The sequence below is a fragment of the Hippopotamus amphibius genome, chromosome 4 (genome assembly GCF_030028045.1).
Source record: "Hippopotamus amphibius kiboko isolate mHipAmp2 chromosome 4, mHipAmp2.hap2, whole genome shotgun sequence".
Classification (NCBI taxonomy): domain Eukaryota; kingdom Metazoa; phylum Chordata; class Mammalia; order Artiodactyla; family Hippopotamidae; genus Hippopotamus; species Hippopotamus amphibius.
The window spans coordinates 111,552,668-111,565,118 of NC_080189.1; the positions used below are offsets into that span (position 1 = coordinate 111,552,668).

Here is a 12,451-nt window from a genome sequence, read left to right on the forward strand (position 1 = left end):
GCTCAGTCCTGCAAGACTGCCTTACTTCAGATACTGGGGTACCCATCTTCTGTCCAATTTGGCTACAAAGTCTGGGCTTCCTCCAACCCCCTCCTTTCAGGTTTGATAATTTGCTGGAATGGCTCACAGGACTCAGAAAAGTGCTTCACTTGCTATTACCAGTTGATTACAGAGGCTGCCAGTCAGGAGCAGCCCCGTGGAGGAGATGCTCGGGGGCAAGATGAGAGGGCGCAGGGCGCGGAGTCTTCACCCTCCCGGCACCTCCACGTGTCCACCAGCCAGAAGCTCTCCAAGCCCCGTCATGGTGCGGTTTTCACGGAGGTAGACATGGCTGATTAAATCACTCACCACTGGTGATTGATCTCAATTTCCAGTCCTCTAATCATGCTTAGTCCTTCCGGCCACCAGCCCCTCTCCTGAGTCTACCTAGGGGCTCCCAGCCACCGGTCATCTCCTTAGCATACAGAAGATCCCTCCAGAGATTCCAAAGGTTTTAGGAGCTGTGTGCCAAGAACCAGTGAAAAAGACCAGACATATATTTCTTCCTATATCACGTGAGTCCACAGGGCAGTAAAGGTGCCAACCAGGAGGATGAAAGCCCCGTCCACCTCAAAGTGCAAGTCCTCTGGCATCAGGATGACTCACAGCAGTCTGACTCTGAGATGTGCGTCTTGACACTTTCCTGGCCTTAGATACAGTGTGCCTTCCGTGGCAGCTAGGTCCATGGACTAAAGTGCACGTCCACCAGGCATTACGGTCGTGGCAGGCAAAAGGGCAGAGGGAGGTGACCATCGCTCCAGCATTGAATCTGGGACTCCCCCAACATCCCGACTTCTCTCCCTCTCAGGCGGACTGACGCCCACACTCACCAGGGTTCACTCTGCAGGTCTCCAGCTGGGTCCAGGCAGCAGTGTCTTTCCAGAAGGCTCTACTGGGGCTATGCTCCCAAGTTGGCTCACAATACAGTATCTGACCCAATGGCTACTTCCTTCTCCCTTCGGAAGGGGTGCAGGGAGTTCGGACTATTAACCATAAAAGATAATAGGCCTAACAACTGACTCTGATTAAGAGAAGATAAAAAACAAACAAAGCAAACCAAATCATTGACTCTGACTTTTCCAGCTCGCCTGGATGTTTTTTTCACTATATAGAAAGTGGGCCAATTGCTATTTGCATGGGCGCTTTAAATATTAGATCAGGAGATTGTGCTAACATCGTGTCTTCAAGCTGAGACGTGAAATAGCACTTACCACAGGAATTAACTCTTAACTTGACTGGAAGGATGACCTACCTTCGGGACATCGGAGTCCACCAAATAATAAAGCGTTTTCTTAGGTGCTGGTCCTCCCCAAAGGCAAAATAAACAGTAATGTGAGGGGTGCGCCCCTCCCCCAGTTCTCTGGGGTATAGTTCCTGAAGTCCCACTACCATCATTTTTTTAACATATTTATTGAGCTGTGTGTGGGGTTGCTCTCTCCAGGCCTCATTTAATTTCAAATCAAGTCAACCAGCCCTTCGAGCGGTCTCCTGGGCCTGAGGACGAAAAGATTAAAATGGAATAAAGTTCCCCTAACGCTCCCCGGGATGCTGTGCCCCAGCCGCCCGAGGTGGGGATGAGTGAGTTGATTTTCTTCCCGATCCGGAGTTGCCTTTCCGCTCAGGGGCATCAACAGAGGCAGGCCCAGCTCCGGTGCCCGGCGTGGGGGGCTCGCGACCCCGACCCCGGCTCGGGCGGGGGAGGCCACCGGCGCGCGGCCCGGCCGGGAGCGCAGGGGTTAAGCGGTTTCCGCGAGGCCCGCCCCGGGGCCGCGCTTCCCGCTTCGCCGCGGTTCCTCCCTCCGCCGGTGACGCGCCGGCCTTTGCCCAAATATGTCCCTTTCCCCCTCCCTCGCCCGGCACCCGGCGCCCGCAGGCGACCCCGAGCCGCGGGGCTGGCACTCGCACGTCGGCCGGTCTCGGTGTCCCGGGCTGGCCCCGCCAGGAGCGCCCCTCCGCGATGCCCTTCCGGAAAGGTAGGCGGGGTCCCCCCCCCCCCGAGCGCGCCCCGGCGGGGGCGGGAGACCTGCGCGGCCAGGTGCTGGGGGGCGGCCGGGCGGGCGCGGGGCCCGTGTGCCGCGGTGTCCCCGGCGGCTCCGCACTGTCCCACTCCTTCCGCATCGCCCCGCGGAGCGCGCATCTCCCCCTGCGGCCCTAGGCGGCTAACCCCACGTGCCCGAGCCGGTGCGCAGCGCGGGCGGCAGAGGCGGCGCGCAGAGAGCGGATCGCGGTACTTGAACTGCACCCGCATCGCGCCGCAGCAAGTTCTGAGTTGCAGGTGGAATCGGCTTCCTCCGGCAGACTGGAGATTTGGGGAGGTGGGGGGAAGGCGGATTGTTCTACGGTGGCGAGAGGTTTGCAGCGTGGGGTCCCAGCGGCGCGCTCGAATTGCGGTCCGAGTCTCCCGGAAGGACAGGAGGGCTGGGGGTGTGTAAGCAGATCTGAGTGCAGGTCCTGTCTCCGGCCTTTTCTACCCTCTGACTCTCGGGAATTCATCTAACCATCCGGAGACTCGGTTTCTTCATCCGCAAAACGAGCGCGTGAACGGGGACGGCCGTGTGGGGACCGGGACGGCTGAGAGGAGCGCGGGGTAGCAGGCGGAGGCGCGGGGAAGCGGCCGGCCCACCAGGCCAGACCTGCCTCCCTACCAGGCCAGACCTGCCTCCCTGTGCCTGGCAGCCGGCACCCAGCGCCCCACCTGGCTCACCTGCACCGCGGGCTGCGCGCGCGAGGCCTGCCGGAAAAGCCCCAGATGCTCCCGTGGCCCCATGTTCCGGGCCGGGTGATGAGGCCCTACTGCTCCCGGGGCGCTGCAGAGCTGGGCTGGGACGTGCCACCCTCAGGTCAGAGCCCAGGATGGAGGAGACTCGTTTTACTTTCCGAACAGAGCTGTCTGATGGACTCCTCCTGCTTTTTTTCTGTTTGTGTGGGAAGTGCCTTGGGCTTGGTGACCTATTGTCACTCGGACCCAAGGCTTCCCCACCCCCACACGGGTACCACTGCCCGAGGCAAACAGAGAGGAAGCTGACTCCCTTGGGCTCCTGGGGACGGGCTGCGTGGCTTCCTGCCTCTGCCTCCGCCCCACCTTTCTGGCCGTCTCTTTGCTTCTCTCATAATCCCGATTAATCATTAGGTTATCGCTGTGGTTGCCCTTTTTACCCTGTTGGCCTTTGTCCCTTAAATACAGGTGGCTAAGGTGCCATTGTGAGGTCCTGGTTGTGAAGAGGCATGGTGGGCACTCCCTGTGCTGTGGGGATGTTGAGGAGAAAGGTGACAGCTGAGAGCAGGGACTGAGGGTTCGGTTGGGTCCTCAGCTGATGAAGTGTGGACCCAAAGTCAGCATCTTCAATGGCTCCATTATTCCATATATAACGGTGCTGCCCATGGCTCTGGACATTCTCCCGAGTTCCCACCTGACCTCATTTAGCTGCAGTGTGAATGGTCATTTATCGACTGTGTCCTGTGATCTTTGGAGGCAAACTCCTAGAAGGCAAAGTACCTCTTTACTTGTCACGGCGCTGGAGGGAGCCTTCTGCAGGAGGCTTGAGTACCTGGGCAGCTGAGTGAACGTTCACGTGTGAAGGTTTCCCTCTGTGACGGCATTGTTAGGTCACATGCGACAGAAGTCTGTCTGCATGCTGCCAACCATGTTAAGCTTTGATTTTTTTTTTTTTCTAATCTGAAGAGAACATTGCTGCCTGGAGACGTGGATTCTGCCCCTCCATTCTGTGAATGCTGATTCCTGAAGGTCCAGGGTGTGAGAAATGGGCATTGTTGGGTTTTCTGGAAGCTTTGGTGTGAGCCAGGGCGGAGGCCCCGGAGGGTTTCCAGCCCAAGGCAGAACCTCCCCACTTGGCTGGGTTGGGACCTCCTGTTGAGAAGTAAACACAGCAAGTGGAAAAGATGGTGAGACCAGGTTTGTTCAATCTGGTGATGAGACGTCATCTGGACCTGCCTGTAGGAGGAAAGGTTGGCCTGTGAGGGGCTGGAGACTTCAGAATGTGTGTGTGTGTGTGTGTGTGTGTGTGTGTAGGGAGAGAGAGAGAGAATATATACAGTATATATATTCATACTTTAGAATATACTTTTTTATACTTTAAAAAAATTTTGAACCATCTGAATCTATTAACTATTCAAAAAAGTACTTTAAGAAATGGGAAATGAAAAGACTTTGCTTCTCTCCCTGCAAAACGAAGAGAAGCCAGGTGGAGAAGGACTTCCTTGTAGCTCACATCTAGAAGGTTAAGTGACCGCCGATTCCCTTCCCAGGCTGTTTCTGTGTCTTGACAAGTGAGACGCGGGGACTGGCTGGGTCAGGGCCTGGCAGGAAGCACACGCCCGCTCACATCAGGCAGGTGGAGAAGAGGTTAGTGAAGGGCCTGTTACAGAGGTTCAGGTTAGGGTAGAGGAGAACCACAAGGGATATTGTGGAAGTCCGGCAGTCCCGCCACAGGAGGCCTGAGTGGTGAGGGTCGAGCGGTCACTGGAGCCGGTGGTCCAGTGGGGGCTGCCCCTCCCTGGACGATGCAGACGGCTCGTGGCCCCATAGAGACCCTTTGCTGCTTCCTCCTTCTAACCCCAGGTCAGGGGCAGCCAAGGGCCAGGGAGCCCGTCATGCGTGTGCAGGTCAGCCTGCTGGGGGCAGGGCCGCGTGGATTTGCCCTCCGTGATGCGGATCTGGGGGAACGAGCGGATGACACGCTGATCTTTGGTACTCGTCCTGGGCCTGGCCTGTGGGAGGCTCGATCGACGGCACTGAGTATAATTAGAGTGGAGTTCAGTGACTGCTCGCCACTCCTCGCTCCTTCATTCATTCCTTTCTTCATTCATTCATTCCTTCTCTGGACTGAGCTCCGGCTCTGGGCCAGGCACGCTTGGGGTTCTCGGCAGTTCCCTGGCCGCGGTCACACCTCCCCAGTGTGTCCACGTGGCAGGGACTGTGTAGCCTGAGGGGGTCAAGGGTGGGGCTGGGGTGGCGGGCAGCAGCCAACAGTGACCTTCACTGTGGCACCACGTACATGCTCACATCCACCCTGGCCTCTCTCCTTGGTGGCTCCAGGGTGCTGGGGGCTGTGCAGGGTGGGGGGGAGGGGAACAGAGTTCCACCCTCAGCCGAGCTGCTGGAATTTTGAGATGGGCTTGATTAAGAAGGCAGTGCGCTGTCATGGACCAGCAGGGAAATTTGTGAGAACAAAGGGGGCGGGAAAAACTTAGGTGGGACCCAGGATGAACGTTGTGAATGGGGAGATTAAATCTGGAGACTAGGCGCTTCTCCCTCTGGAGGATGTTAAAGGCAGGCTAGATGGTGATTTTCTAGGGGGATAGGGGGTGCTCTGTTGAGAGACTGGGGTCTTGATCAAATTCTCGAGGTCCTTTTTGGGTGGAGAGGCTGAAAAAAATGTCTTCAGATGGTGGAGTCCTAAGTATTCCTGCACATCCCACCTTCGGAAGGGACAAGAATGGGGTGAGGATCTCATAATAAATGACAGTAAGAAACCAAACTCACACTTCGGGACCACCTTCCAGGTCCTGTGCTGAGTGCTTTGCACATGTGCATTTATCCTCACAACTGCCCCAGGGGCTATTTCCATGGTGCAGGTGAAGGAAGTGAGGCTTAGAGAGGCTCTGTGCACCACGGTCAGATTGTGTGCTGGGCAGAGCTGGACTGAGGCTCTGCCTTTCTGGCTCGGACCCCGATGATGGGGTTGGATGGGACGTGCTGTGATATGTGTCAGGCTGAGACTGTACAGTAGGAAAAGCCTGCCGTTGTGAACCAGCAGTGTCTTCCATGTTAGAAAGGAGTAGAGAGACAGACTTAGACGCCTGACTCTTCTGAATCCTTGACAGAGGCAGGCGGAAGGGATGGGACTGCACGAGGGGACAGTCTTCCTTGTTCTCCTCTCTCCCGTGGCCCCCAGGACACAGCTATCAGGGGCTGGATGCCTAATCCTGGTCTGGTGGCATGGAGATGACAGGCCAGCCGGATGTCAGGCCACAGCTGCCCGGGGAGCTGCCTCATCCCCTGCTGGGCACAGGGGCAAAGACAAGTCCCACCCTCGCAGGAAATGCAGCACCTTAGGGCTTCCTGCAGATGAGCTGCTGGCAGCGGGAACTCCATCGCAGTTAGGTCACGTGTTTGGACCCAAACCCAGGACCTCTCCTTCCTTTCTCTCCCAGTAGGACTGTAAAGAGAAGACCCCGACTGGGCTTTCTGGGAGGCTGGGCTGGTCCCTGGTCGTCCACCCCTCCCCTGAGCTCTGGTGCTGGGCCGGCACCGCCCTCCCCTCTGGGGCCCTGCAGGCAGGCTGTGTTCTGGGGCGCTCTCCTCCCCTGGGCCCTGGCAGCTTGCTGGGCAGGACAGGCTGCATTTCAGAGACTCTGCCCCAGGGAAGTGCCTGCCAGCCAGGCCGGGCCAGCCCGTTTCCATCAGGGCCTCTGTCTCCAGGTTTCCTCTCTGAATCCTCTGCTTTGTCTTCTCAGGCCTTTGGTCCCCGGGCTGTGCCCTTCTTAGCTTTCCCTTTACCTTAAAGCACATCGTCTGCTGTGGTCCATGTCCTCAGTGTCCAGTAGAGACCACCAGGGCGCCCATGGTCCCACACCTGGATTCTCTTCCGCATCCTCTCCCCTCAGCAGACCCAACCACACCCTCCCAGGTGCTACCATCCTTCACGGTACATTTGCACACACGTGGATAGACACGTGGGCACGTTCAGGCTTACGGTGACTCCTTAAGGCTCTGCTCAAGTTCATATCTTCTCTGCCCCATTTCCCATCTATTCTACACAGGTGGGGCTCTTGCAGGCACTTACTTGTCCTCAGTTTGGGGAGGGTCTAGATCTCAGACTTCTGTCCAGCCAGGTGGTCGCATGTGCTTCATAAATCCTGTGCCTGGTTAATTTGTCCAAAACTCCATTTTCTTCTGCAGTGGGTAGTTGCAGAACCAAAGTAAGACCAGCAGGTCCCTAATCACTGAAAGATTATGGTCATCCTTCCACATGTAATTTTTTTTTTTTTTTTTTTGGGCACACGGGCTTAGTTGCTCCGTGGCATGTGAGATCTTCCTGGAGCAGGGATCGAACCCATGTCCTCTGCATTGGCAGGCGGATTCTTAACCACTGCGCCACCTAGGAAGCCCTCACATGTAATTTAAAATAAAGACAGTACCACATCATAAATGTAAGCAAGGTGGACACTTCTGATTTTTACTATGGTCACGACTCTGGTGCTTTGGGGGGCAAATATTGGGTTCTTAACAACAGCACCTGGTGCTATGAGCCTGAGTGTGGTCTGCACCTTGGTTAGTTCAGACCTGGGGGCCCCGTGTGGGCAGGCGCTCTTCTCCCCGTGGAGCTAAAAGTACCAGTTGCTCACATGTGTTCAGGATTTGTACATCCGTGAAGCGTCCGTCACCCCATTACCTCCCCTACAAGGAATGTGCGTCTCTCCTTGAACTTCACAGGATTTTCCCCGGGCAGGGCCTGGGTCACCTCTGTCCCAGCTCCTGGCACCTCTGTGGGCAGCCTTCCTGCTTCCTGCTCATCTGCAGCGGATTCCTGGGAGGTGCAGGAAGCAGCACCTGGGGGCCTCTGGGGGGCAGGCAGGCTGTGTCTTCCCGTCCTTCCCACTTGCTGTATTGAGGTGAAAGCTGGATAAAGGAACCCAGGAAAGAAGTCACAAAGTCACAGGAGAAACCGGGAAGGGCGGGGGAGGGGCACAGGCAGGGGAGGGGGGAGGAGAGGAGGGAGTCAGGGGAGGGGAGGAGGGAGTCAGGGGAGGGCAGGAGTGCTCCCACCCCTGGCCCCTGCCCCGCCTGCTCTTCTGCAGGAGTTGAGGTCTGAGTTCTGTAACATAAGAGCCCCGGTCTTTTATAACCTCGGCTGCCCCCTGTGTGATGGCCCCAGGTGACAGCCTGCAGAGACCAGGCGCTGAGCCCTGCAGCAGCGAGTCTGTGTTTGCAGAGGGCTCCTCTCTATTCATCCATCGTTGTCGGGACAGAGAGCGGCTAGGGCAGGTACTCACGGGTGGCAGAAGTGACGTGGAAGCTGCACAAAGCGTCTGAGGATGTGAGAACGTGCCCTCGGGAGGCATTAGATGTGTGCCATTGGGGAGACACCCTGCCTGGGCGCTTGGAGACCAGGTGGTGGCAGGTCCACCATGTCGGTGACGGGCTGGGTCTCCGGGCCGTCCCTGGGTGGCACTCGGCCTCAGTTGCCCCGTTTGGAAACAAAGAGGGGTGAAGTGAGATTCCCTGCAGCTCCTGGCCCTTGGGGCCGCGGCCTTGCGACTGCGGGGGTGGCTGATGGTGGCCAGGAAAAGTGGGTACAGGGGCACCATTTCTCTCATTCCTGGCCTCACATTTGAGTTAACTGGGGCACTTTTTTTTTTATTGGAATATAATTGCCTTACACTCTTGTACCAGTTTTTGAGGTACACCGAAGTCAATCAGGTGTATTTATACACATATCCCCTCCTTCCCTCGACTCCCTCCCACCCTCTCTGTCCCGGCCCTCTAAGGCATCATCCATCATCGAGTTGATCTTCCTTTGTTATACAGCAACTTCCCACTGGCTATCTATTTTACAGTTGGTAGTATATATATGTCTATGCTACTCTCTCACTTCATCCCAGCTTCCCCTTCAACCCCTGCCCTCCCCAACCTCATGTCCTCCAGTCCATTCTCTGCACCTGCATCCTTATTCTTGTCTTGTCACTGGGTTCATCAGTACCATTTTTTTTTTTTTTAGATTCCGTGTATATGAGTTAGTATACAGTATTTGTTTTTCTCTTTCTGGCTTACTTCACTCTGTATGACAGACTCTAGGGATATCCACCTCATTACATATAGCTCCATCTCATTCCTTTTTATGGCTGAGTAAAATTCCATTGTATATATGTGCCACATCTTCTTTATCCTAACTGGGGCGCTTTTAAAAAAAAGTCTGATGTGCCAGAAATTCTGCTTTAATGGTTCTGGGTTGATGCCTGGGCAGAAAGCTTCATGAAACAATCTTATCCTTAGGCTATGAGGTACATGGTGACATTTCCAGTCTATTCCATTTCATTGACAAAGATTCTGGTCAGGCTCCAGTAAATCCATTTCAAGGGCACAAACCCGAAGAGACCTACGTTCTTGAAAATGCTGTTCTTGTACCTTGGGGGCCGGGAAGCCCCTACCGGTGCCTCCCAGACTCCTGTGCAGCTCGAGCCCTGGGTGTGACTGAGGGTCTCTGGCAAGTCTGGGGGTGTGAGTGACCTGCTCGTCCCCTGGGGGGTGAGGTGGGGGGCTTTCTGAGCCAGGTGGCCTTGGGAGGAAGCTGCGGATCCTTGTGAAAGGAGGGAGGCCCCCACCAAGCAGCCGTCTGCACAGGCCATGTTTCTCTGGGGAACATCATAAAATAAACATTTTGGGAACATTAGGAAAGGGAGGGTTACAGCCGAGAAACTTTAGAGGAAACGACAAGAAACATACTTGGAGCCCGGCTGGGCTGCCTCTGCCCACCCCGACCCCCCGTGATGTTCTCAGTATTTTAGTCACCTGCATAAGCCCTTTGATCACACGGCAAATGTCTGTTCTGCGCCTCGTGGAGCAGGGCTGGGTGTGGTGCTGAGGGTGCAGCAGGGAACTGGACAGAGATGTCTGCCCTTGTGGGCTTACGTTCTGATGGGGAGACAGACAGTAACAGATGAGTGAGTGCAGCATGTGTCCAATGGGTACCAGTGCTGGGGAGAAAAATAACGGGAAAGAAGAGGGAGGGGGTGGGGGGCTGCTGTTTTAAATAGGATGATAGGATGCTCACTGAGGGGACATTTGGGCAGAGACCGAAGCGAGTGGGGGAGCGGACCATGTGGTATCTTAGGAGAGTGTCCGGCAGGGGGTCATGCAGGTGCAAAGGCCCTGTGGCCACAGTGGGCCGAGTGTGGAGGCGAGTGGGGCTGGTGCAAAGTGGATGTGGGTCGTGTGGGTCCTCAAGGCTGTTGTAAGGCCCTGGCCTCCTCTTTGGCGTGGAGGGGGAGGCCCTGGGAGGGTTTTAGTGGAGGCTAGGCAAGAGTTAACTTTCTATTGGGTTGGCCAGAAAGTTTGTTCGGTTGATGAATACATTGTTCAATAAAGTTCTTGGTGAAAATGAAAACTGTGTCTTTTACTTAAAACTGAACAAACTTTTTGGACAGCCCAATATTATAAAACCATCTGTATGGCACGTGGCTGCCCTCCTGAGACCACGTTGCAGGTGACAAGGGAGTGGGCTGAGGTGGCCCCATGAACGGTGGTGTGGGCTGGGGTCCAGGGGGTGTGGCGGGAGGTTGGGTTCTGAACACATTTGGAGGCGGAGACAGCCGGGTCTGTGGATGGCCTGGATGTGGCGGTGGGGAGAGGGTGAGTCGGGGTGGCTCCCACGACTGCCCCCTGGCTGATGTGCGGGGATGCTGAGGACACTGGCTGCTGTTAACTGCCCCTCGACTAGCTGAGGGGGGCAGGTCTCAGCGGGGTGGGAGTGGAGGGCTCGGTGCCCGTTGAGTAACCACAAGAGGACTGGAGAGGTTTGGGACTTGGCAGGCGGCCCTCTGCAGAGATCCATTATGCTCCGGGCCCGTCTCCAGACGGACGCTTCTTGTGAGAAGAAACTGGCTTCCAAGTCCAATCGGGGTTGACTACGCTTGGCTCACGTAAGGGATCCGTAAAGTTTCCGTGTGGCACTGGACGTGGATAGCTTCCAAGCTGGGATGGAAGCGACTGCCAGGCTTTCCAAGGGGCCAGTGTTTCCATGTCAGTAGTACCAAAGCATCAATTACATTTCTCTCCCTTCCTCAGTTTCCGTTAACCGTGAAGGCCCCCGTTGTGGGGAGAAAAGGAAAACCTCTCTCCAGGAAGGCTTCCTGAACAAACTCAGGCCAGCCTCCAGCTGACCAAGTTAGCCTCCTGACGGGGTGACCAGCTGACCCTAGATCACCTGTGATTTCCCCAGTTTAGCATCGACAGCCCCAAAACCCAGCCACCTCCTCATCCCAGGCAGTCTGGGACGGCGGGCCACCCTGCCCACCTGCAGCCAACGCTCTTGATGAGCCCTAGATGGCCTCATGTGAGAGAAATAGGTTTGAAAACATTCACGTCAGAACAACAAATAGAACCCAAGTTAATTTTCTGGCCCTGGGTTACAGGCTTGAAAGTGGGGAAGATACATTTCAAAGCAATTCTGCCGACAGACGTGTTAGAAATCAGAACAAGAATTTTGTCGTCAACTTGCTGGAATAACAGCAGAGGAATCTGAATCTGCAGATTGTCTGGCTTCTGTGTGAAAAACCAAAAACTCAAATATCACCCCCTTTACATGAAGATGAGTCAGTCAGCATCCACACTCTACCATGAATCATGTTTGCTGTTGTTACATCATTTCCCAGAGATGAATGGGGAACAAAAAACGGAACCCACTTCAAGCTGAAATCATGTTTGATGCAAATCCCGGATGATATAAAAGCTTTTTGTATAAAGTCATTTGAATGCAGTGAAAGGTCATGTGGTCACTACTGCTTTAGAGGAAATTGGTTTCTTAAGCTTATAAAACGTCTACAAGTTCATTCGCGGATGCCTCCCAATAAGTAATACATGGGAAACTTGTCCTCCATGCTCAGGAGACCCCCCTGTGCCCAGCACGGGGACAGCCTGTGTGTCTCCATGGCTGTGTTCCTTTCTCTGGCTTCTGTTAGAAATAACCAAGTGACTGGTAAAACCTTTAAAAAATCAGGCAGTGTGTAATGGGACGAAGAAAGAAAAGATTACGGAATCTAAAAATGGTACTGATGAACTCAGTGACAAGAACAAGGACGCAGATACAGAGAATGGACTGGAGAACTCGAGGTATGGGAGGGGGCGGGGGGTGAAGGGGAAGCTGAGACGAAGCGAGAGAGTAGCACAGACATATATATACTACCAACTGTAAAATAGATAGTCAGCGGGAAGTTGTTGTATAACAAAGGGAGTCCAACTCGAGGATGGAAGATGCCTTAGAGGACTGGGGCAGGGAGGGGGGACTCGAGGGGGGACAGTCAAGGAAGGGAGGGAATACGGGGATATGTGTATAAAAACAGATGATTGAAATTGGTGTACCCCCAAAAATAATAAACAAAAAAAAAAAAAAAGAAAGAAAAGAAATTCAGCCTCTTTACTGCTCAGGAAAACGCAGGTGGAGGTCTTCATGGAAGACACCATCTTATTCTTCTTTGCTGGCAGAAATGAAGTCCGATGTTATCAAGTGTCGGGGAGAAAGTGGATCAGAAGGGGCTCTGATGTATTGCTGGCAGGCATGTAAATTGATACAGGTGCCTGGGAGACAGTGTGGAATTGTCTTGTAAAGTTGAAATCCACACAGCCTGTAACCAGGTGTCATTCCTGGGTGCATCACTGAGAGAGACTTCTGGG

The 12,451-nt window shown here is 54.8% G+C and overlaps 1 protein-coding gene across 1 annotated transcript in view; it reads left to right on the forward strand.

The window, feature by feature from the left end:
* Positions 1-1,874: 1,874 nt before the first annotated feature.
* Positions 1,875-12,451, forward strand: part of PFKFB3 (6-phosphofructo-2-kinase/fructose-2,6-biphosphatase 3) — an 82,712-nt gene continuing 72,135 nt past the window's right edge. The window contains exon 1 of the mRNA XM_057730723.1: positions 1,875-2,012. Coding sequence (XP_057586706.1) covers positions 1,997-2,012 — 16 coding nt within the window. The 5' untranslated portion in view covers positions 1,875-1,996. The remainder of the gene's footprint in view (positions 2,013-12,451) is intronic.